Here is a 26,028-nt window from a genome sequence, read left to right on the forward strand (position 1 = left end):
AAATTTTGCAATTTTCAAACTTTGAATTTTTATGCCCTTAAATCAGAGCGATATGTCACACAAAACAGTTAATAAATAACATTTCCCACATGTCTACTTTACATCAGCACAATTTTGGAGCCCAATTTTTTTTGTTGTTGTTGTTAGGGAGCTATAAGGGTTAAAAGTTGAGCAGCGATTTCTCATTTTTTCAACAAAATTTACAAAATCATTTTTTTTTAGGGACCACATCATATTTGAAGTGACTTTGAGGGGCCTTTATGACAGAAAATACCCAAAAGTGACAGCATTCTAAAAACTGCACCCCTCAAGGTGCTCAAAACCACATTCAAGAAGTTTATTAACCCTTCAGGTGCTTCACAGGAACTGAAGCAATGAGGAAGAAAAAAATTAACATTTAACTTTTTTTTCACAAAATATTAAATTTAGACCAAATTTTTTTTTATTTTCACAAGGGTAACAGATAAAAATGGACCCCAAAATGTATTGTGCAATTTCTCCTGAGCATACTGATTCCAAATATTTGGTGGAAAACTACTGTTTGGGTGCACAGCAGGGCTCAGAAGGGAAGGAGCGCCATTTGACTTTTTGACTGTAAAATTTGCTTGAATAATTAGAGGACACCATGTTGCGTTTGGAAAGCCCCTGATGTGCCTAAACAGTGGAAACCCCCCACAAGTGACCCCATTTTAGAAACTAGACCCCTCAATGAACTTATCTAGAAGTGTGATGAGCGCTTTAAACCCCCAGGTGCTTCAGAAAAGTTTATAACATAAAGATGTGTAAAAAAAAAATCACTAAAATTTTCTTTTAGCCCCCAATTTTTTATTTTCACAAGGGTAACAGGAGAAAATGGACCCCAAAAGTAGTTGTGAAATTTCTCCTGAGCACGCCAATACCCCATATGTGGAGGCAAACCACTGTTTGGGCACACGGCAGGGTTCGGAAGGGAAGGAGCACCATTTGACTTTTTGAATTCAAAATTTGCTGAAATAATTAGCGGACGCCATGTCGCGTTTGGAGAGCTCCTGATGTCCCTAAACAGCAGAAACCCCCCCACAAGTGACCCCATTTTGGAAACTAGACCCCTTAATGAACTTATCTAGATGTGTGATGAGCACTTTGAACCCCAAGGTGCTTCACAGAAGTTTATAACGTGGAGGCGTGAAAATAAAAAATAAAAATCACAAAAATTTTCTTTTAGCCCCAAATTTTTTTATTTTCACAGGGGTAACAGGAGAAAATTGACCTCTCATTTTGTTGTGCAATTTTTATGAGCACGCCAATACCCTACATGTAATTGGCAACTACTTTTGAGGCACAGTGCAAAGGTCAGAAAGGAAGGAGCACCACATTATAGTACACATTTTACTGTTATGGTTTGAGGGTGCCATGACCCACTAGGAGATCCCCTGAGGTGCCGTAACAGCAGATTCCCCCATAAATGACCCCATTTTACAAACTACACCTCTCAATGAACTCATCTAGGGTTGCAGTGATCATACTGACACAAAGGGTGTGTCACAGAATTTTATTCCATTGGGCAGTGAGGAAAAAATAATTACATTTTAAAATTTGGTTTTAGCCCCAGATTTGACATTTTCACACTGGAATAATGGATAAAAATGGCACCAAAATTTGTCCCATAATTTCTGCTGAATGTGGCAATACCGCATATGTGGCTGTACAATACTGCTTGGCCACACGGCGACACTCAGGAGGGATGGAGCGCTATTTGCCTCTTGGAGCGCAGATTTTCCTAGAATAGTTTGCGGACTCCGTATACAAAGCCCCTAAATGCTAGAAGAGCAGAATCCCCCCTCAAGTGAACCCATTTTGGAAATAATACCCCTGCCAAACATGTGGACACTAAATGTGGTTTAGACACACTGCGGTGCTCAGAAGGGAGGGGGATTTGGATTTGGGAGTGCAGAATTTGCTGAATTGCTTTTGGGGGGGCGAGGAGCCATTTAGCTTTTCCAGAGCCTTTGTACTACCCGTAACGTGGAAGCCCCCTATATTTGCATTAACACATGACAGACCTGAGTGGGGGCTTTTATGTGAGGCTTTTATTGGGAACATTTTACATAACATTTTAGATCACATTTATCTTGTGCTCTACGCTGAGCACTCACATCGGGAGTTTCCATCTAAATCTCCAAATGACGTGATTTAGATGAAATCCCGGAGGGATCCATTCACTATAATGAGATGAGGCAGCAGAGTTACTCTGGACTCCGTCTGGCCTCTGTTCAGCGTTATCCTTCTTTTCAGAGGTGCACAAAGCTGTGGCCGACCATGCTTTTATTTACGCCTAAAAAGATGGACACCGCCAGATCATAGGTCAGACGGCGTCCACAGTGCCTCCATCTGCCTCATTACAGAGAATCTTCCGTCATGGGTTTCTGTCTGAATCACGTATTTCAGAGATTTACACAGAAACCCCGATGTAGGCGCTCAGCGGAGAGCGCAAGATAAGTGTGAGCCGAGCCTTACTGCGATCTTTGGGAGGCAGAATAAACAACAAATCAGCAGCAGGTGAAGAATTGTTTTTATTTATTTTTTACGCCTTTCCTCGTGCAGTATAAAAGTGATTAGGTGACTTTATTCTTCGGGTCGGTGCGCTTACAGCGATGCCAGATTCATATCGGGTTTTTATGATTGACAGCTGTCACACACTAAAAGACGCTTTTTATTGCAAAAACTAATGTTTGCATCGCCATATTTAGAACTATAATTTTTCTATATTTCGGCCGACAGAGTCATGTGACAGCTTTTTTTTTGCGGGACGAGTTGACGTTTTTATTGGTACCATTTTCGGCCAAATTACATTTTTTGATTGCTTTCTATTCTGATTTTTGGGAGGTAGAATGAACAAAAAACAACAATTCAGGATTTTTTTGTTGTTGTTGTTACTTGTGTGGTAAAATTGATAAGGCAGCTTTATTCTTCGGGTCAGTACGTTTACAGCACTACCACATTAATGGATTTTTTTGTTTTTGCGCCTTTACATAATAAAACTTTTATAGAAAAAATAATTATCTTTGTATCGCTTTATACTGAGCGCTGTAACGATTAAATTTTTCGGTTGATGGAGCTGTATGGCGGCTTGATTTTTGCGGGAGAAGATGACGTTTTCAGCGGTACCATTTTTATTTTCATCCGTCTTTTTTATCGCGTTTCATTCCACTTTTTTCCAGCGGTATGATGAAAAGTCATAGTTTCTCATGTTTTTTTTTTTTTATGCTGCTCACTGAAAGGGTTAACTAGTGTGACACTTTTATAGATCGGGTCGTTCTGGACGCGGCGATACCAAATATGTGTACTTTTTTGTTTATTTTTATTTTATTTTTTTTACCTAAAAATCTGTATTTATTAGTGTAATTTTTTTTTTTTTTTTTTAGATTTTTACAATTTTTTTTTACTTTTTTACTTAGTCCCACTATGGGACTTGCACTTTTTTCACAGGTATAATGTACTGCAATGCACTAGCATTGCAATACATTATACCTCTATTGAAAGCTCCAGAGACTATGCTGTGCATTGGTCTCAGGAGCTTTCTGTAGCTTGGTGACCTGGGGGTCGTCATGACGACCCCTGGTCACCATGGCAACGGTCGGGTCCCCGCGATGACGTCACGCTCCCAGCCCTCTGCCTGCCTCCTGAACGCTGCGATCGCGCTCGATCGCAGTATTCAGGGGGTTAACAGCTAGGGGCGGCACTGACACCGCTCCTGGCTGTTTAGTGCCGGAGCTCAGCCACTAGCAGCGCTGAGCTCCGGCACTGATAGAGCAGCAGACCATGAAATTTCAGCGTCTCCTGCTTCATCATGCTGTGATCGGTCAGTCAGATTGACTGACCGATCGCAGCTATCTGGGCGCGGGGACCGACGGCATGGGTCCCTGCACCCCTTCTCGTGCCGCTCAGCTGTCACGTCGGCACTGAACTGGCACAGTGTGTTTACACGCTGTGCCAGTTTAAAGTGTGACACCCCAGGGGTCTGGTTGTCACAGTGATAGAGATATTACGTCTGAGAGCAGGTGGGAGGTCCTTTGGTCAGGGATCCTGTGCATGCCACACCTCCTGCCCAGCCTTGGGAGGGGAAGAACTTCCCCTGTATAAACCCGGGGCTGAGGCAGGGTTAGTGAGTCCAGGAAGAGTAGAGACAAGAGCAGCATAGGAAGCAGCAGAGTCACAAGGAGTCAGGGGCTGGCAGCTAAAGAGCTCGCCCTGACTAAGAAGATTCTTTACCGGACCCGGAGTCCGAGGCTGTGGGGACTAACTTCTACCCAGCAGCAGAATCCGTCAGGCAGGGGATTTCAGGTCCCCTGGCCCAGAAGCCCGAAGGCCCGGTCGCACGCGTGGGACCAGCACCGCCATCGTGGAGCGGAAGCCATTAGAAGGCCCCGAGTCACCGGCCATACGGGTGAGCACCACACGGTACACTCAGGGACGTGGGCTACTTACATCAGCTTCTAGCAAGGTAGCCAGAAGAGTACAGTCAGCTTGGGAGGCCTACAACTACGCCTGGCCAGGGGAGATCCCATCTGCTCAAGGACTGACCAGGCCCCGTTCGCTAGCAAGTACTCCGGGAGGGTCTATCGTTGTTACCAGTAAAGACCCTGAACGCTACCATACCGTCTCTGAGTGGTTCCTGCTACCCCCATCATCCACGTCGGCTGCCCTGAGGCCATACCCCTCCCGTTGGGGGTTATACTATCACGCTGCACCATCCTTCCACCGGCCTCAGCGGTCTGCCCTGCAGCAGCAGCCCCCTGGCTGCATTCAACGGGTGGCGTAGTCATCAACCATTTTCTACCGCTAACAGACTGCCGTCCAGTTTGACTCCCTGGGCACGGACCGGGTCACCGCCACGAGACTACAACCCTAAACAGATCCGGCTCCGGGTAAGCTCCCGCGTGCGCAACGCAGCGCGACACAGGCCCAGGGGCGCGTCAATTTTGGCGTAGTCGGCAGGATCACGTGCCCGCAACCACCGGGTACTGCGTGCCTGAAAAGCAAAGACTGTTCAAACTTACCAGTGGTGAAGATTCCCGCCATCGGTGAAGATTCCCGCCATCCGGCGCCATCTTCAGCCTTCTTCCCGCCATCCGTGGAGTTTTCCCGCCATTGGACGCCATCTTGAGGACGCCGCGCGGGAAGAAGAGGGGCGTGGACTCCGAAAGCGCGCGAGAACTGAAGCCCCGCCTCACGTCCGGACGTTGCGTAAGGTCCTGGAAGGAGCCCAGCAGACGCCGACGTCACAGGAGCGCGACGGAAGGTCCTCAACCCTGACGATCCACTGCGGAGCCGCGGCCTACGGAACAGGATCATCGCAAGGTAGGCCACGGTCCACTAGGGGGGAGGAAGATGTCGGATACGGAGGAGAGCTCCACTGCCTCAACCCCCGCCAGCGCTACCGCTGTTGCAGTTATGCCCTTCACCATGCCCTATATCCCGGGAGCAGCTTGGCTACCCCAGTACTCAGGGGAGTCACATACCCTGCATGACTTTAGAGAAAAGCTGGATAGCCTCTTCCAGGTGTACCCCCTCACAGAAGAGCAAAAAGTGAGCATCCTGGTGGCCCAACTAACTGGGGCAGCCAAAAGGGAAGTAAAATCCTGGCCACCTGGGAGGAAGACTGTCGCAGGGATACTAACCCGGCTGAAGGACACCTTTGATACCCGCACCTCAGCCGAGATTAAACTTAGATTCTACGGGTGCAAGCAGCGAGCGCATGAGAGTATAAGGGACTATGCACTCAACCTACAAGAGGCCCTGAGGGCCATTAAGCAGACCGACCCTAATGGAGTGGGAAACGAGGACAGGCTGTTGACCGAACAATTTATAGAGGGTTTATATTGCAATGCCCACCGCACCCAGTTGCGGGCAATGGCCTTACAGGACCCTCATCTAGAATTTGCACAGTTCAAGGACAGAGCCATCCGGGTGCTCCGAGAACCGGCACCAGGTGGCGTTGTGACCCACAGACGCCCCACTACCACTTACTACCAGGAGGCGGCGCCCTTGTCAGCAGGGCCTGTGGGAGCTGATGCGCAGGCTTTGGACAATGACCCGGCTCCAGACCTACACCATCAGGTCCAAGAGCTAGCTAAAAGCGTTGCTGCGCTAACCCGAACTGTGCAGTCTTTACAGGTTTCCACTCCAGGGAAGATCCAGCTGGCATCCGGACCGGAGGACATCCCGTGGCGTCGACCAAGGAGGACCCCACCGGCCAGAGGAAGACCCAGTGACCGATACAGCGAGGACGGACGACCCATCTGCCGCCGCTGCAATCAACCCGGACATATGGAAAGGTACTGTTCTTTAAACGGGCACAACCTGGGGTAGAGGGCCAACCCCCAGGAAAAAGATCACCAGGCCCATCGAACTGGCGCGACAGATATGTGGGAGGACGTCCAGTCTTGCCTGTGGTACTGGATGGCATTCCCATGAGTGCCCTACTGGACACCGGGTCACAGGTCACCACCATCCCGTACGTGCTCTTCAAGCAGTACTGGAATGACTCGGATATTACCCGCTACCCTGACGACGACTTGAGTATCATCGCCAGCAATGGTCAGCCCGTGCCACAGATCGGATTTAAAGAGGTGACCATCAAAATTGGTAGAGTCGAACTGGCCGCACAGGGACTGATCATTGTAGATATTGACAAACATGAGAGTCACCCAAAAATAACTCTAGGAACTAATGTAATTGAAAATTGTCTTGCAGAGGTGATTTTCCTTTTACAGCAGGTTGCCAAGAATGCCAGCTCCGGCGAGCAGCGGGTGCTCCAGAAAGAGATCCGGGCACTGATGCAACGGCAACAAGTGGAACTCTCCGGCGGTGAGATTGGTAGCGTAAGAATGTGTGACCCTTTTCCTATTGCCATGCCCCCAAAAAGTGAAATGATGATTTGGTGCCGGGCAGCTATTGGTCTGAGAGGTAGAGATTACCAGGCAATGGTAGAACCAGTTTACTCAGACAGTAGGCCCACCATTTTGACAGCACGGGGGGTGGTCAATGTACGCCATGGGAGGGTGCCCGTTCGCATAATAAATATCGGGGAGAGGGAAGTGTACCTGCCCCGGTATGCCACGCTAGCCAAATTATATACCACTAATCAAAATTCTATACAATCTGTGGAACCCTTGCCTCCATCTCACCCGGAGGAAGGTAACGGCTCTAAGAAAGACATGGAGGACTGGTGTCAGCAACTACATCTGGGTACTGACTCCACTCCCTCACACCAGAAACAAGGAGTCTATCGGGTGGTTCAAGAGTATGAGAGAGTGTTTAGTAAACACCCGTTAGACTTCGGGCGAGTCAAGGGGGTAGAACACCGCATCCCCACGGGAGATCATCCTCCCATAAAAGAGAGGTATCGACCCGTACCCCCTGCACATTACCAACACGCCAAGGGGATGCTTAGAGACATGAAGGAGGCTGGGGTAATCCGGGATAGCTGTAGCCCCTGGGCAGCCCCACTAGTTTTAGTCAAAAAGAAAGACAACACCATGAGGATGTGTGTAGATTACCGGAAAATCAACCGTATCACACACAAGGATGCGTACCCCTTACCAAGGATAGAGGAGTCATTGGCTGCTTTAAGATCTGCTAACTTCTTCTCTACCTTGGATCTCACTAGCGGGTACTGGCAGGTTCCTGTAGCAGAGGCGGACCGGGAGAAGACCGCATTCACCACCCCGATGGGACTTAGCGAGTTCACCTGCATGCCGTTCGGACTCTGCAACGCCCCAGGAACCTTCCAACGATTAATGGAGTGCTGTCTGGGCCACAGAAACTTCGAGACGGTCCTGTTGTACCTGGACGATGTCATCGTATACTCCAAAACGTATGAGGACCACCTGAAACACCTGGCGGAGGTGTTCGAAGCTCTGGCGAGTTACGGCCTAAAGGTGAAACCCTCCAAGTGTCACCTCCTGAAACCAAAGGTGCAATACCTGGGACACGTGGTGAGCGCTGACGGAGTGGCTCCCGACCCCGATAAGATCACCGCAATCAAAGGATGGCCAAGCCCTTCCAGCGTAAAAGAAGTGCGGCAGTTCCTAGGGTTGGTAGGCTACTACCGAAGGTTTATTCCCGGTTTCACCAAAAAGGCGGCGCCTATGCAGGACCTCCTGATAGGCCAGTCCCGGAAGGCCAAGAACCAGAAGCCGCCCTTCAAATGGGAAGAGCTAGAGGAAGAGTCCTTCCGCCAGCTGAAGATGGCCCTCACGGGGGATGAAATCTTGGCGTATCCGGACTATAGCCAGCCCTTCATCCTCTACACCGACGCCAGTAACGTCGGGCTAGGAGCCGTACTGTCCCAGATTCAGCAGGGGAAAGAGCGAGTAATCGCCTATGCCAGCCGAAAACTGCGACCCACCGAAAGGAATCCCGAGAATTATAGCTCATTTAAGCTAGAGTTCCTGGCCATGGTATGGGCAGTCACCGAGCGCTTTAAGCATTACCTCGCTTCTTCCCGGTTCACCGTATACACGGATAACAACCCGCTGACACACCTGGACACGGCAAGACTCGGTGCCCTGGAGCAGAGGTGGATGGCCCGTCTGTCCAACTACGAGTTCACAATTAAATACCGGGCAGGGCGCTCCAATACCAACGCGGACGCCCTGTCCAGGATGCCCAACCTGCCGGACGGAGGAGAAGATCCGGAGGGACTGGAAGAAGTTGAACTCCCTGCGTTCCACCGTCATGGGACTATCCAGTATTCCCACCGGGTAAGGAGTAAGCAGGCTGCTACGTTGAACCCCTTACCTCACTACAACTGGGCGGAAACGCAAGACAGCGACCCTGCCGTCCGACTGGTGAAGGAGATGCTGACTCGCCCGGAGGCTAGCCTGGAATCAGACGCTCCAGAGGAAGCCAAACAACTATGGGCAGAGAAGAGTCGACTGTTCCTTTACAAGGGGAAGTTGTGCCGCAGAATGGTTAACTCCAGGACGCATGAACTACTCTGGCAAGTAGTGGTGCCACGAAGAGACGCAGCCATGGTGATGGAGGCATACCACGACGGAGCTGGACACTTCGGGTGGAAAAAGCTGGAGTTCCTGCTGCGCGAGCGGTTCCACTGGGTAGGCATGAGGGGAACCATCGAGAAGTGGTGCAGAGACTGTGGCCCGTGCAATCTGAGAAGGAAGGACCGGGCCAGCCAGAAGACTCCCCTGCAGTCCATCGTCACCCGGCAACCGTTGGAACTGGTAGCCTTGGATCATGTAAAACTGACCCCCAGCAGAAGTGGCTACGTCTACGCGTTAACCATCGTGGATCATTACTCCCGGTTTCTGGTTGTCGTCCCCGTCAAGGACTTAACGGCTCGAACAGCAGCTAGAGCCTTCCAGCAGCACTTTTGCCGTCCACACGGGTACCCGGACCAAGTGCTGACGGACCAGGGACCTGCCTTTGAAGCGGAGGTCTTCCAGGAATTCTGCAATCTGTATGGCTGCCGGAAGATAAGGACGACACCCTACCATCCGCAAACTAATGGACTTTGTGAGAAAATGAACCAGGTGGTAATGGATCTTCTAAAAACGTTGCCCCTGGAAGAACGAAGTCTGTGGCCTGAGAAGTTGCCCGATCTGGTGGACCTATACAACCACATCCCGGTAGGTTCCACCAACTGTACCCCGGCTTACCTAATGAGGGCAAGACCTGGTAAGTTACCTGTTGACCTGGAAATGGGAGTCCTGACGCCCGAGGACACTTCACCAGAAACAGACTGGGACACAGAGAGGCAGCAGCAGTACCGGAAAGTACAGGAGAGCGTGGAGCGAAGTCTCTGTCAGGCTAGGGAAAGACAAGAGAAGACTTACAACCAGTATGCTCCCGCTGTTCCCCTGGTACCCGGAGAGCAGGTCTTGAAGAGGAAGAGACGGCTCCACAAGTTGGACGACCAGTGGGAGAAGGACCCGTACACCGTACTGCCCTCAAGCCACGAGAACCCGAAGGTCTGTACCATCAGTAAAGACGGAGGGGAAACCACAGCCATTGTATCCCGGGACCACCTGAAGAAGTGCCCCGAACAACTGAGGAACCCTGAGGAGGAACAGGAAGACCATCGACCCGTGGAAGAAAGGGAAGATATGGTTAGTACCGTGCTCGGGGACTTCCCTCGGTCTTGGACTCAAGTCAAGGGTGCAGTTGTGGTACCCGTACTCACCTTCCTCCAACCATCATCCCAAGAACCTACGGAGCAACGGGTAGAGCTGGAAGAGCAGCCGGTCCAGGAGGCAGAAGACTCCACCCAAGCGGAACAGGAGAATCCACCCTCTGCTTATAGTGAGCCTGCCGTACCCCTAGTGAGACAAAGAGCCGGTAGACAGCTGCCCAGTTTACCCTTGACAGCTCCTACACCCTGTAGTTCAGGGCCAGACAGTCAGCTCCGTAGGTCCACTAGGGCCACTAGAGGCCAGTTACCCGCACGTTGGAGGATCTAAATGTTTAAGTTGTTTTACAATGTTTACCTGTTTATTGTTGCTTGTGTGTAATTTTGTGTTTCTAGTTGTTTTTAGGAGTCTTCGGTGGATTTACCGGGAATCCTTTGTATATAGTTGGAGCGTAACCCAGGATGGACTAGAGACTGTTAAGGACTCGGGGTAGGACAGACCCCTACCTGGTTACGTCTCCCTGTGTTGGTGAAATGGACACCTTTGCTTTTCTTCAAAGACTGCACCCGGTTGCGGACATCCGTGACCATCTTATTGTGTTTCCTTATTGTATTTTATTGTTCTTTGATATACCTTGTTATATTTTTCTAAAAAGTGTTTAGTCCCGGAGTACTAAATTTCACTAGGGGGGAGTGTGACACCCCAGGGGTCTGGTTGTCACAGTGATAGAGATATTACGTCTGAGAGCAGGTGGGAGGTCCTTTGGTCAGGGATCCTGTGCATGCCACACCTCCTGCCCAGCCTTGGGAGGGGAAGAACTTCCCCTGTATAAACCCGGGGCTGAGGCAGGGTTAGTGAGTCCAGGAAGAGTAGAGACAAGAGCAGCATAGGAAGCAGCAGAGTCACAAGGAGTCAGGGGCTGGCAGCTAAAGAGCTCGCCCTGACTAAGAAGATTCTTTACCGGACCCGGAGTCCGAGGCTGTGGGGACTAACTTCTACCCAGCAGCAGAATCCGTCAGGCAGGGGATTTCAGGTCCCCTGGCCCAGAAGCCCGAAGGCCCGGTCGCACGCGTGGGACCAGCACCGCCATCGTGGAGCGGAAGCCATTAGAAGGCCCCGAGTCACCGGCCATACGGGTGAGCACCACACGGTACACTCAGGGACGTGGGCTACTTACATCAGCTTCTAGCAAGGTAGCCAGAAGAGTACAGTCAGCTTGGGAGGCCTACAACTACGCCTGGCCAGGGGAGATCCCATCTGCTCAAGGACTGACCAGGCCCCGTTCGCTAGCAAGTACTCCGGGAGGGTCTATCGTTGTTACCAGTAAAGACCCTGAACGCTACCATACCGTCTCTGAGTGGTTCCTGCTACCCCCATCATCCACGTCGGCTGCCCTGAGGCCATACCCCTCCCGTTGGGGGTTATACTATCACGCTGCACCATCCTTCCACCGGCCTCAGCGGTCTGCCCTGCAGCAGCAGCCCCCTGGCTGCATTCAACGGGTGGCGTAGTCATCAACCATTTTCTACCGCTAACAGACTGCCGTCCAGTTTGACTCCCTGGGCACGGACCGGGTCACCGCCACGAGACTACAACCCTAAACAGATCCGGCTCCGGGTAAGCTCCCGCGTGCGCAACGCAGCGCGACACAGGCCCAGGGGCGCGTCAAAAGCTATGACGGACACTGCACGGCAAGGAGCGGTAATTTACACCCGCTCATGCTGTGCAGTGTCCATCATTGAGTGCTATGGGGTTAAGTCACAGAAAACTGTAATAATAAATAGGAGAGAACTTCCAAGGATGTTTAAGAAGTTCCAGAGACTGAGATAGTAGGCAACATTTAAGAGAAATGACCTAACTGAAGATAAAATATTCATGAATTACCTGCCTGTTAGTTCTTTATATACATACCTCACATCCTGGAATTTTACTGTTTTTTTGAGGATTTACATCAGTTCATGTAAAGAACATGCCGACAACTGGGAACATTTGGTTTTCTTTTTTATTGTGAAGCAAACAACAAAGAGGGACAAAATAACTGAAAACTTTAGTGTGCAAAACTATTCACCCCCCTAAAGTCAATACTTTGGGGATCCTCCTTTTTTCTACAATTACAGCTGCAAGTCACTTTGGATGAATCTATAGGAGCTTTCCACATCTGGCCACTGGGATATTTACCCATTCCTCAAGGCATAACTGCTTCAGCTCCTTCAAGTTAGATGGTTTCCCCTGGTGAACAGCGATCTTCAAGTCTGACCACAAATTCTCCATTGGATTAAGGTCTGGGATTTGACTAGGCCACCCCAGAACATTTACACATTTCCCCTTAAACCACTCAAGTGTTACTGACAGACTGAAACAGGTTTTGCTCAAGAATATCCCTGTATTTTGCACCATCCATCTTCAAATTAACTCTGACCATTTTCCCTGTCCCTGCTGCCAAAAAACATCCCCACAGCATGATGCTGCCACCATCATGTTTCATTGTTGGGATGGTGTTCTTAGGTTGATGAGCTGTGTGTTACGCACACGCAGGTGGTGCATGTTGGTTCGTGAACCTACTGCCACAGGGCTGGGCTTACCTAGGAGAGGCATAGATAAGCGGCTACCTAGTGTTTACTGGAGCTCCTGATGGTGGAGTTAAACTTGAGCTGCAGGTAGCCGCCAGGTACCACTCTTGGGCAGTCCCCAGTACTGCAGCTGCTGAACCTAGGGGTCAGGTACGCAGACACGGATACGGACTCAGGCTCCGTTCAATCTACTAGGTTCAGGATTCACGGGAAGAACGGTTACTGATACAGAGATGCGCAGACTTAGGGTGCCTTTTAAATAAGACGCCTCTCAGCTATTGGCTGGGAGCCATCTTGCTGGTGAACTCTTATACTAAATGCTTCCCAGCCATTGGCTGGTGGCATTTAACTAAGTGCGCGCTCTGCCCCTTTAAGAGTATGAGAGCAAGCGCGCACACTAGACGCACTACTGAGAAGTGCGGCGTGCACAACACATGGAGACAGGGAGCACGAATCTTTGACAAGACGTGAAAACTGCTGATCAGACGCCTTCATCCAATCTCACTGAGCGAGAACGAGTATGCAAAGAAGAAGGGGCAAAATGTCACCTCTAGGTGTGCAAAGCTGGAGAGACAGACCCCAAAAGACTGCAGAGAAAAGCAGGAGAGACAGACCCCAAAAGACTGCAGAGAAAGCTGGAGAGACAGACCCCAAAAGACTGCAGAGAAAGCTGGAGAGACAGACCCCAAAAGACTGCAGAGAAAGCTGGAGAGACAGACCCCAAAAGACTGCAGAGAAAGGTGAAGAGACAGACCCCAAAAGACTGCAGAGAAAGCTGGAGAGACAGACCCCAAAAGACTGCAGAGAAAAGCTGGAGAGACAGGCCCCAAAAGACTGCAGAGAAAGCTGGAGAGACAGGCCCCAAAAGACTGCAGAGAAAGCTGGAGAGACAGATCCCAAAAGACTGCAGCAGGAATTGCAAAGAAAGGTGGTCCTACAAATACTGACTCAGGGGGGCTGAATACAAATGCACGGAAAAAATTTCAGTTCTATATTTTTTAAATATTTAGAAAACCCTGTATCAATTCTTTTACACTTCACAAATATTTGCTCATTTGTTTTGGTATATCCCATAAAATCCCAATAAAATACATTTAATTTGTGAGTGTAACATGAAAAAATGTGGAAAAATGAAGCTGTCACGCTCCAGTCGGGAGACCTGCGGCCAGTCTGTGCATTGTGGTCTGATCTCGGTCTGATATGCACGGACGTCTGAATGCACCCAATCAAAGACTCGCTGACGGGTTTGTCCAGGCGGGGTGGGTGCACGGAGACTTAGGCTGCGTGCACACGATGCGTTTTTCATGCGTTTATGCTGCGGAATTTCCGCAGCGGAAACGCATCAAAAACGCATGGTAATCTGCACCCCATGGTCCCCAATGGCATTCCGCAATGTCAATGCACATGCTGCGGATTTTTCCGCAGCGTTTCTGTAGCGCTCATAAATCTGCAGCATGTTCATTAATTTTGCGGAAGCGCAGCGGAAGCCCCGCCATTGACTTGCATTGAGACGCATATAATCCGTGTCTGTACATTTTTACAAGCGGCTTCTATGCGTCTCTATCTGCGGATGGTACCCAGTTCTGGAGGAGAGGAGACTCTCATCCAGACCTGGGTACCATTGTACCTGTAAAAAAAGAATAAAATAATAAATAAAGTTATATTCACCTGTCCGGCGTCTTCTCTCTGATTGCCGGCATCGCTGAAGGACCTTCGGTGACGTCACAGTCATGTGACCGCAGGCCCTTCACTGCTCTGTCTCGCGATATGCTGGCAGCCGGGAACCAGACAGGAACGAGCGCTGCAGCACTCGCCGGGGAATCGGGGGTGAGTATAGCTTTATTTTAAGCATTGTTTTACGGTTACACTATATATGCTGTTTGCATGGATTTATATAGTGTGACCTAGTTGTCAAGCACTTTCCAAGTGATGCTATCGCCTGGAAAGCGCTTGTCAATCTGCATGTGGAAACGCATGTGGATCCGCATGTATTCTGCAGGAAAAACGCATGTACAATCTGCATGCGTTTTTTCTGCCAGGGAGATGCAGAAATGCTGCAGAAATTTTCTGCTTCATTTCTGCATCGTGGGCACATAGCCTTATTATGCAGCTGTGTATTCTGCTCTTTGCTATCATGGTGGAAAATCCTAATTGTTTGCACATGACGCCTATATTCAGGAAGCCTGTAATAAATGAGATCTTCATTTCTCCTTTGAAGACTGTTGGAAACCACCTGCCTGTGTATTGTCTTCATTCTCTCTGGCGCTAGATGAAACTTTTAAGTCAGAAGTAGAACTCTGACATTTTGGTGGCTTGTCTAGAAAATCGAATAACAACTGAAAAAGAGATCAACATGTTAGGCTTTGGGTTGAACTAGATGGACTTAGTCTTCCTTCAACCTTAAAAACTTGGAGAGACACAAAAAACTGCGGTATGTCTTCGTGCACTTCTCCTCCAAGAAACCTTTTCCCCCTCAGTTTTTGGCGATTAGTATGGACATTTTTAAAAAAGTTTCTGGGGTAACGGATCCTTTCCACTCACTGATAAACATGTTGATTTCTCCCATTTTCCCCCCGTCTATAATTATTGATTATTACACATTACCTGATGCGAGAAGCAGGAGAGACATACTGCAAAATCTCAGGGGCTGCTTCACTTGGCAAATCCATAGCACACAAACTATAAACCAGACTCCGCAAATGAGTGTAGCACAAAACACCAGCACCAGGGAAGCCATTTGCCAATCTACGAGAAAAATACAAAATACAATTTGCAGTTGTTATCGAAGCATGACGTTGGAACACAGTAATAGGCTACATTCACACCTTGAGTTTTTGTTGCTTCTTTTTTTTTTGTTGCTTCAAATTAAAAGCTGCTGTTTATAGTACCAGAGAAATCGATGAGATTTCAGAAATTTCATGCACACGCTTGCTTTTTTTCCTGACTGAGTAGGAAAAATTGTTGCTTTTTACAGGGTTTTTGCAGTGTTTTTTTTTTCACCATAGAAAGCAATAAGAGAGAAAAAAATGCAACCTGCATTTTTGGTGAATAAAAGTAACTTTATTAACCACTTCGCGCCAGAGCCTGTTTTTGCCTTCGTGACCGGGCCAATTTTTTCAATTCTGACCACTGTCACTTTATGAGGTAATTACTCTGGAACGCTTCAACGGATCCCCCTGATTCTGAGATTGTTTTTTTGTGACATATTGTACTTCATGATAGTGGTAAAATTTCTTTGATATCACTTGCGTTTATTTGTGAAAAAAATCGGAAATTTGGCGAAAATTTTGAAAATTTTGCAATTTTCAAACTTTGAATTTTCATGCCCTTTAATCAGAGAGATATGTCACACAAAATAGTTAATGAATAACATTTCCCACATGTCTACTTTACATCAGCACAATTTTGGAACCAAAATTTTTTTCTGTTAGGAAGCTATAAGGGTTAAAAGTTGACCAGCGATTTCTCATTTTTACAACAAAATTTACAAAAACATTTTTTTAGGGACCACATCACATTTGAAGTGACTTTGAGGGGTCTTTATGACAGAAAATACCCAAAAGTGATACCATTCTAAGAACTGCACCCCTCAAGGTGCTCAAAACCACATTCAAGAAGTTTATTAACCCTTCAGGTGCTTCACAGGAATTTTTGGAATGTGGAAGAAAACAATGAACATTTAACTTTTTTTCACAAAACTGCTACTTTAGCCTCAAATTTTTAATTTTCACAAGGGCAGCCAGAAAAAATGGACCCCAAAATGTGTTGTGCAATTTCTCCTGAGCACGCTGATACCCCATATGTGGTGCAAAGCCACTGTTTGGGCGCACGGCATGGCTCAGAAGGTAAGGAGCGCCATTTGACTTTTGGAATGGAAATTTGACTGGAATCGATAGCGGACGCCATGTTGCATTTGGAGAGCCCCTGAGGTGCCTAAACAGAGGAAACCCCCAACAAGTCACCCCATTTTGGAAACTAGACCCCTCAAGGAACTTATCTAGATGTGTGGTGAGCACCTTGAACCCCCAGGGGCTTCACACAATTTTATAATGTTGAAGGGTGAAAATAAAAAAACACATTTTTATCACAAAACTGCTACTTTAGCCTCAAATTTTTAATTTTCACAAGGGCAGCCAGAAAAAATGGACCCCAAAATGTGTTGTGCAATTTCTCCTGAGCACGCTGATACCCCATATGTGGTGCAAAGCCACTGTTTGGGCGCACGGCATGGCTCGGAAGGTAAGGAGCGCCATTTGACTTTTGGAATGGAAATTTGACTGGAATCGATAGCGGACGCCATGTTGCATTTGGAGAGCCCCTGAGGTGCCTAAACAGAGGAAACCCCCAACAAGTCACCCCATTTTGGAAACTAGACCCCTCAAGGAACTTATCTAGATGTGTGGTGAGCACCTTGAACCCCCAGGGGCTTCACACAATTTTATAATGTTGAAGGGTGAAAATAAAAAAACACATTTTTATCACAAAACTGCTACTTTAGCCTCAAATTTTTAATTTTCACAAGGGCAGCCAGAAAAAATGGACCCCAAAATGTGTTGTGCAATTTCTCCTGAGCACGCTGATACCCCATATGTGGTGCAAAGACACTGTTTGGGCGCACGGCATGGCTCGGAAGGTAAGGAGCGCCATTTGACTTTTGGAATGGAAATTTGACTGGAATCGATAGCGGACGCCATGTTGCATTTGGAGAGCCCCTGAGGTGCCTAAACAGAGGAAACCCCCAACAAGTCACCCCATTTTGGAAACTAGACCCCTCAAGGAACTTATCTAGATGTGTGGTGAGCACCTTGAACCCCCAGGGGCTTCACACAATTTTATAATGTTGAAGGGTGAAAATAAAAAAACACATTTTTATCACAAAACTGCTACTTTAGCCTCAAATTTTTAATTTTCACAAGGGCAGCCAGAAAAAATGGACCCCAAAATGTGTTGTGCAATTTCTCCTGAGCACGCTGATACCCCATATGTGGTGCAAAGACACTGTTTGGGCGCACGGCATGGCTCGGAAGGTAAGGAGCGCCATTTGACTTTTGGAATGGAAATTTGACTGGAATCGATAGCGGACGCCATGTTGCATTTGGAGAGCCCCTGAGGTGCCTAAACAGAGGAAACCCCCAACAAGTCACCCCATTTTGGAAACTAGACCCCTCAAGGAACTTATCTAGATGTGTGGTGAGCACCTTGAACCCCCAGGGGCTTCACACAATTTTATAATGTTGAAGGGTGAAAATAAAAAAACACATTTTTAACACAAAACTGCTACTTTAGCCTCAAATTTTTAATTTTCACAAGGGCAGCCAGAAAAAATGGACCCCAAAATGTGTTGTGCAATTTCTCCTGAGCACGCTGATACCCCATATGTGGTGCAAAGCCACTGTTTGGGCGCACGGCATGGCTCGGAAGGTAAGGAGCGCCATTTGACTTTTGGAATGGAAATTTGACTGGAATGGATAGCGGACGCCATGTTGCATTTGGAGAGCCCCTGAGGTGCCTAAACAGAGGAAACCCACAACAAGTGACCGAATTTTACAATCTACTCCTCTGTATAAATTAATCTAGTGGTGGGAAAATAAGTAGGTAAATGGTCACTAAACCCATAGATGAATTCCCACAGAGGTGTCATTTCCATAATGGGGTCACTTCAGGGGGGATTATGCTGTTCTGGCACTTTTCAGAGTACCAGAGCTAAAGAATCCCCCCTGAAGTGACCCCATTTTGGAAATGACACCCCTCTGGGAATTCATCTATGGGTTTAGTGACCATTTTAACTCGATGGATGATTTCCAGAAACAAGCACGCAATGGAAGGTTTAGATTCTGGAGAACCCCCCCTGGAAATTAAGTGAGCTCTACTCGAATATGTCATTCACTAAATGAACCAAATGTTTGAATGACAAAATGGGATACATTTTTACAGTTTAAAAACGTGGTTCTGTGTGGTAGATTTTAAAGCAGTCAGTGAGGCATAAGGCTGGCAATGATGGGCATTGTGGGCAATAGTAGCGGGTATCACGCCTCATTCCTCTCTTAGTACATACACGACATCTTTTCTGGGGGTTCCTTCTTGTTTCCGTTGCTGGAATAAGTGCAATAAAATGTCGCTCAGTGAGTCTTTTCACATCCTCAGATTCTAATGGATGAGCGGGGCTAACACTTTGAAAGACAAGATTTTCAATGACCTTTTCTTGATAATCAAGAAAAGGATCTGAATTTCCTGCTTTTTTGTACAACACAAAAGAATTGTATGTGGCCACCTGAAACAAATAGATAACCAACTTTTTATACCAGGTATAGGACTTTCTTGATACCTGGTATGGCTGTAGAACCTGGTCTGCAAGGTCCACACCCCCCATGTGTTTGTTGTAGTCAATGACTGACACAGGTTTTTGCTTCGGAGTGGTGGATCCTAGTTCTACAGTGGCCCTTGTGGCATCTGTGTGGATTGAGCTGAGGACAAAAATATCCCTCTTATCCCTATATTTCAGGGCAAGCAGCTCTCCGTTGCGTACAGCCCCTGACTGCCCCTTTTGGAACTTTTGGTTGACCAATGGTTGTGGAAACCCCTGACGGTTTTTACGGATGGTCCCACAAGCCCCGATGTTGTGTTCAACCAGACTTTTAAATAGGGGTATGCTGGTGTAATAATTGTCCACATATAGATTGTAGCCTTTTTGAAAAAATGGCCTTATCAGCTCCCAAACAATTTTTGCAGATGTCCCCAGATAAGTAGGGCATCCTGGTGGGTTTAGTTGGCTATCTTTCCCCTCATATATGCGGAAAGCGGATGTGTATCCGGTTGAACTTTCGCACATTTTATAGAGCTTTATTCCAAACCTTGCCCTTTTAGATGGGATAAATTGCTTGAGGTGCAGTCTTCCTTTGAATTTTACAAGGGACTCATCTATAGAAATATTTTGTGTTGGGGTGTAGAGGCTTAAGAATTTTTCTGACAAATTTTCAATGATGGGTCTAATTTTATATAACCTGTCATGTTCTGGGGTATTTCTGGGCAGGCATTGACTATTGTCGTTAAAATGCCAAAACCGCATGAGCATTTCATAACGGGTCCTAGGCAGAACGACTGAAAACATAGGGGTGGCTTGAACAGGGTGGTTGGACCAGTAGGATCGAATGCTCGGTTTTTTAACAAGCCCCATGGCAAATGTAAGTCCTAAAAATTTTTTTATTTCCGGGACATTAGTTGGTGTCCATAAATTTGCCCTAGCATAGTAAGATCGGGGATTCTGGCTTATGAATTGGGATGCATATAAATTTGTTTGCACGACAATATGCTCTAGCAAGCTGTCTGTAAAAAACAAATTAAAAAAATGAATTGGTCCAAAATCTTCCACCTCCACATTTATACCAGGAGTGGCGTTGAAATCAGGGCTGAATGGAGCAGCCGAATCCGAAGCCTCCCATCTGGGAAATGCTAGATCATGTGGCAACGCCCCTTGTACACTGGCGTGCGCCAATTCACTAGTAGCAGGGACAGCGCTTGTACTGGGCAGTGTTCCCTGATTTGGAGACGTTTCTCCAGTAGCGCTATTTGCCCCTATTGTTGTACTGGTCCTTGGGCTTGAGGATGGAACAGAATCACTGCTCATTTCTGAGCTCTCAGTGTCGCCGCTACTAAAGCCCTCAAAATCCATATCTCCATCTGAGATTGCGCTGTCATCAGTGTCAGAACACAGCAGGGCATACACCTCCTCTGCAGTATAAGTCTGACGGGCCATTTTATTTTTAGATTTTTTGACTGGACTGAACGGACCGGACTGAAAGGATGGGACCGGACTGGACTGACCGGACTGATCTGACAGGACTGACTTACTGATGTGACAGGACTGACTGATCTGACAGGACTGACTGACTGATCTGACAGGACTGACTGACTGACAGATCTGACAGGACTGACTGACTGACAGATCTGACAGGACTGACTGACTGACAGATCTGACAGGACTGACTGACTGGACTGATCTGACAGGACTGACTGACAGGACTGACTGACTGACAGATCTGACAGGACTGACTGACTGACAGATCTGACTGACTGACAGATCTGACAGGACTGACTGACTGACAGATCTGACAGGACTGACTGACTGACAGATCTGACAGGACTGACTGATCTGACAGGACTGACTGATCTGACAGGACTGACTGACTGATCTGACAGGACTGACTGACTGATCTGACAGGACTGACTGATAGATCTGACAGGACTGACTGACTGATCTGACAGGGCTGACTGCCTGATCTGACAGGACTGACTGATAGATCTGACAGGACTGACTGATAGATCTGACAGGACTGACTGACTGACAGATCTGACAGGACTGATCTGACAGGACTGACTGATCTGACAGACTCACTAACCCTAACTCTTACTTTCTTTTTTATTTTATTTTTTTTACTTTCACAGTGGCAAGGCTGACACAGCTCTTGTCACACTGTTTCTCCTCTGCTCTCTCACTGAGATCGGAGGAGAAACAGTGTATTTATCAGGCAGATCGCCCGGGAAAGTTTGTTGCTAAAACAAACTTCCCTGGTGATCTCTCTGATTGGCTGGTGTGACGCTGACATCATCCAGACCTGAGCCAATCAGGTCTCAATGATGTCAGAGGTCACAGCACCGGGATCCCCGCCGCTCCTGAGGTATGTGGGGGGTCCCGATCGCCGACCACCAGCTGTTGCTATCTTTTAAATGCCGCGATCGCTATGGATCGCGGCACCTAGAAGATAGGAACAGGTTAACATCATGGGGACCTGATCCATTCAGGTCCCCATGATGCCACATGTCAGAGCTATCGCTCTGAACCGGTACCGCAGCGCTAGCAGGACCCTGGGGGTCCTGAGCGCTGCGGGACCACCCACCGTTTTTAAACGTCGGCGCTGCACAGAGCCCAGGCAGCGCCGACGTTTATGTACAGTGGGCGGTCCTGAACCGGTTAAACATGTACTGTACACAAATAACACATGTAATCTGCACCAAAAAGCGTAGCAAAAAAAACACTCACCAAAAAAAAAGCACCAAACCCTGTAAGCAGCTTCTTTACTGCCAAGAAAGCAGGTTTTGCCTGCAGAAAAAAACGCAGTAAAAACGGAACATGTGAACATGATTAGTTTTCTTTACTTCCACTTTTGTGATCTACACTAATTAAAACTTAATTTCTGAGCAGGGTTATGGATGAAACACGATTTTGTATAGTTTGTGCCATCATATGTTAAATACCTGCAGTAATTTTTAGCAAAAACTCAAACTCTGACAGCGGCATTTAACCCGCACCGGCATGGCGGCACATCATTCCATGCCCCCATTAGCACACCAGTTACATGACCGTGGGCCGCCAAGGGGTTGCTATAACACCAGGGGTCTGCTGAAGACCCTCGTGCTCATCATTCCAGAGCTTCCTTTAAACCCTGTCTGTGGCCGAGCTTCCAAGGAGACCATGATTTTACTATTTCCAGCAATGCTGTGGCATCGCTGTATATAGCACAAGAGATGCTTTAAGTCCCATAATGGGATTAGGCCACGGCCCCACTATCAGTATTTGGTCAGTATTCGGTCAGTATTTATTCTCAGGAGTGGGAGCCAAAACCAGGTGAGGAACAATCAGAGAAAAGGTATAATAGACACAAGTCACCAATTCTGCATTTATCATCCACTCCTGGTTTTGGCTCCCACTCCTGAGAAAAAATACTGACCGAATACTGATAGTGGCCGTAAAGAACAGTAAAAAGTAAAAAAAAATGTTTAAAAAATTGAAAAAAAAAACAAAAAAAAAAAACCCATAAAAGTTCAAATTACCACCTTTTCCCCCATTAAAAATAAAGATTAAAAAAAATATACACATTTGGTATTGCCGCATGCAGAAAAGTCAGACCTGTCAAAATCTAAAAATTATTAACCCGATCAGAAAAAAAATAAAAAAAATTTCAAGAACACCAAAATTATGTTTTTTGTTGTTGTTGCTGCAATACCACGAAAAATGCTGTAACAAGCGATCAAAATGTCACATCCATCCCCAAATGGTATCAATAACAGTGTGGTCTCATCCGGTAAAAAAACAACCAAAACACAGCTCCATTGACCGAAAAATGAAAACGTTGCAGGTCTTGGAGAATGGCGACACAACCTCAAAAAAAAAAATTATTTTTTTCAAACTTCTGATTTTTTCCTCCCACTAAAATAATAAAATCACTGGACAGGTTTGCCATCGCTGTAATCATAGTGATGAGGAGAATCATATTGCAGGGTCATTCTACCACACAAAGTACACCGTAAAACAAGCTCAGAATTGTGGGTTTTTTTCACAGTTTTTTGCTGTTTTCTAGTACACTGTGTGGTAAAATTAATGATGTCAATCGAAAGTACAAGTCGTCCTGCAAAAAACAATCCTCATACGTCTATGGGGACAGAAAAAAAGGTTATGTTCTCTGGGAAGAAGGGGAGGAAAAAAAACGCAAAGACAGAAATTGGCCTCGTCACGAAGGGGTTAACAGTTTAGAAATTCGGGTTGTTTTTTAGTCTCGCTGTTCTTTTTGCTCATCAGAAATGATGCGGAGGCTTTACTGCTGGAGGTCCAGTTGCTGCTTTTATCAGCTGACAGTTCGGTCTTCGGCAGGTTAAATGCCTAATTAGGTTGAAGTTGATTTTTTAGTATATTTTAGTGATCCTCCATGTTTACTGTCAAGCAATGTCCAAAATCAGAACTTATCCTGCTACTTCTCTCCACAATCATACCTTTAGTTACACTTGTGACCGAGCTCCATTGGTAGCCGCACCGGCCCATGCTATAACTGCCTTCACCATGAAGATGCCATGTTCTGGTTCCGATCATTAGCACAGCTTTTCTTTTTTCCGTACCGATCTCTTTCCATACAAGTTGTTCTTGGTTCTAACCGTTCTCTAGATGTTTTGTAGCATAATCTGATCAGGCCATTTAGTTATTAAGTGTTATCAATGATTTGCATTTCGAAATAAAGTCTGTGGATTTACATTCAAGACCCTTAAGGCTGCCATACCCACTCAGCCAGCTGTCCGGCACATTGTTCAGCCGAGCACTCCTGTATTCTCTATGAGAGAGCTATCGCCAGACACGTCGGCGGTGGCTTATCACTGGAGAACAAAGCGATCGGCAGATTGAAATAGGACATTCCCAGTTGACTACGTCACCAACAAATCAGGTGGCCGAGGCCTCCATTTACATTAGACGTCAGCCAAACAGTCTAATGTGTACAGAGGCCTTTAGAGTTTAACAATCATTTGCTCATCTCCTTGACTGCATTGTGTTATTTTCTTGGCTAGATTCTCTGCATAGATTTTTCTATAGTTAGAAAACTATAGTTGTCTTCTGTGCTGTTTTAGGTTATTTGGTTTGCTGCGGTTACCAGTGTATTCCTTTTTTTTTAGAAATATACCAGCTTATTGATTTGGCCCTTCACCAAGCTCCTTGTATTTCTTGATTATTTTCTCAGCCTAATGATGGCCAACTTCACTTCCTTTCACAACTGCTTACACATTTGTTGGCTCCCTGTGCCGAGATGTACAGCTGCGCGCCTGCACACGATACCTTGGGGCCCGGAGAGCACAAGCACAGGAGGTGGGGTCTGGGCCCCCACTCTTTCCTTCTATTCACCGGGTCCCATACAGCAGTAAGGGCAGTAATGCTCTGATAGCAAGCCCTGATCCCACATCTCTGTTAACAAGTGAAAACGTTACTGGTCTTGGAAAATGGCAACATAACCACCAATTATTTTTTTTTTTGCATACTTCTGATTTTTTTTTTAGAATAAAAAAAACTGGACATGTTTGGCATCAATCCCACTGAGACCCTGAGGTCAATCTTTAAAAAGTGGGTGGACAAACAATATCAATGAAATTGTAATAAGCTCCAAGCACGGATTAGACAAGAATGGGCGGCCATCAATCAGGATTTGGCCCAGAAGCCGATATCGAGCTGCCGGGGGAAGGAGAGAAGTCTGAAAAAATAAAGGTCAACACTAGAAATATTGAGGCTTTACAGAAACCTGATGAATTTGTCAATAGAAGTTTAAAAACTTAAGAAACGATTATACTTGTATTCCAATAATCATAGATACAGTAGCTACATGAATGACAAGATTGTGATTTTCGATGCAGATCATACAGTTGTAACAGAACAAATCATTAAATAAAATAGTATTCTTTACCGGCTAAGTTTTAATTCTTGTGTATATATACACATTGTGTATATATATATATATATATATATATATATATATATATATATATATATATATATATATATATACACACACGCACACACATATACACACACTTTTTTCCCTAAAGTGAAGCTATTGAAGGGGCTTTAGTGACTCTTAAAACATGTCGTCATATTTTTCCGATTAGTGACACTTTTATCTTTAATACAGAATTCAATCTCATCTGCTAATATTTAGTGTTATTGATGAGATTGGACATATCGCCCAGCTATTCTCTTACTCACCACTGTGCAGAACAGATCTGCAGAACCACGCATCCATTTGTTTATTGCATATTTCCCACAGAGATAGAGAGAAATGCTTGGAGGTCACCCAGGCAGGACTAACAAGAGCCACCACGTCTAACGCCAGCGCCAGGAATCCGCAGAGCAGGACAATCAATGTAAAATGCCTGGGAGGCATCGCCGGAGGTAGGTCAGACGTCTCTGGGGGCATCGCAACCACCGACAAAAAATAAAATATTGCAGAATTAAAACCCAGATTCTGATTTCCAATATCATCTGCTCATTTGATTGCTCTGGTATCTTCTGCACTGCTGTGCCATAGACATTTACTGCTCTTTGGGAAATGTTCTGTATCCTGCATCCCGTCCTCCTATGGCATCACATGATGCTGACACCATAAACCCCACAAAACAATGTACCACACAAACGGCAAATGTGACTTTATGTGACCTCCAGCATAGACCTCTCTGGATCTCACCAGCAGACAGCAATCTAGTGCAGATTAGATCTTGATCTGCAGCACGAGCACAACAGCAGAACGAGTTGATAATGTGACAGCGAGTGATCATTTTTTAATAAAATTACTCGTTTTTAGACTAAATTAATCTGAGTTTCAGTAATAACCTAAAACATATCTACCCTATATGGAGAAAGTATTGGGACACCTACACATCACAGTTATGAGATCCGCGCAAATCGGTCTGAGAGCAGTGCACGGACGGCCGCGGCTCTCCTGATCCAACAGCTTTATGTATTTCTATGAGGCCGATGTGCACAGACGTCTAACTGAGCCTTTACAGGAGCTTTTATGAAA

The 26,028-nt window shown here is 46.6% G+C and overlaps 1 protein-coding gene across 1 annotated transcript in view; it reads right to left on the reverse strand.

Annotated features, from left to right (window-relative positions):
- The window catches only part of LOC141153074 (transmembrane protein 47-like), a 28,156-nt gene extending 2,731 nt beyond the window's left edge, over window positions 1–25,425 (reverse strand). Inside the window, exons 1-2 of the mRNA XM_073637749.1 lie at window positions 25,215–25,425; window positions 15,308–15,448 (exon numbers count right to left, since the gene is read on the reverse strand). Coding sequence (XP_073493850.1) covers window positions 15,308–15,448; window positions 25,215–25,425 — 352 coding nt within the window. The remainder of the gene's footprint in view (window positions 1–15,307; window positions 15,449–25,214) is intronic.
- Window positions 25,426–26,028: the final 603 nt, after the last annotated feature.

Source organism: Phyllobates terribilis, unplaced genomic scaffold (assembly GCF_046119375.1).
Source record: "Phyllobates terribilis strain yellow unplaced genomic scaffold, ASM4611937v1 Scaffold_7__3_contigs__length_470593459, whole genome shotgun sequence".
NCBI classification, from domain to species: domain Eukaryota; kingdom Metazoa; phylum Chordata; class Amphibia; order Anura; family Dendrobatidae; genus Phyllobates; species Phyllobates terribilis.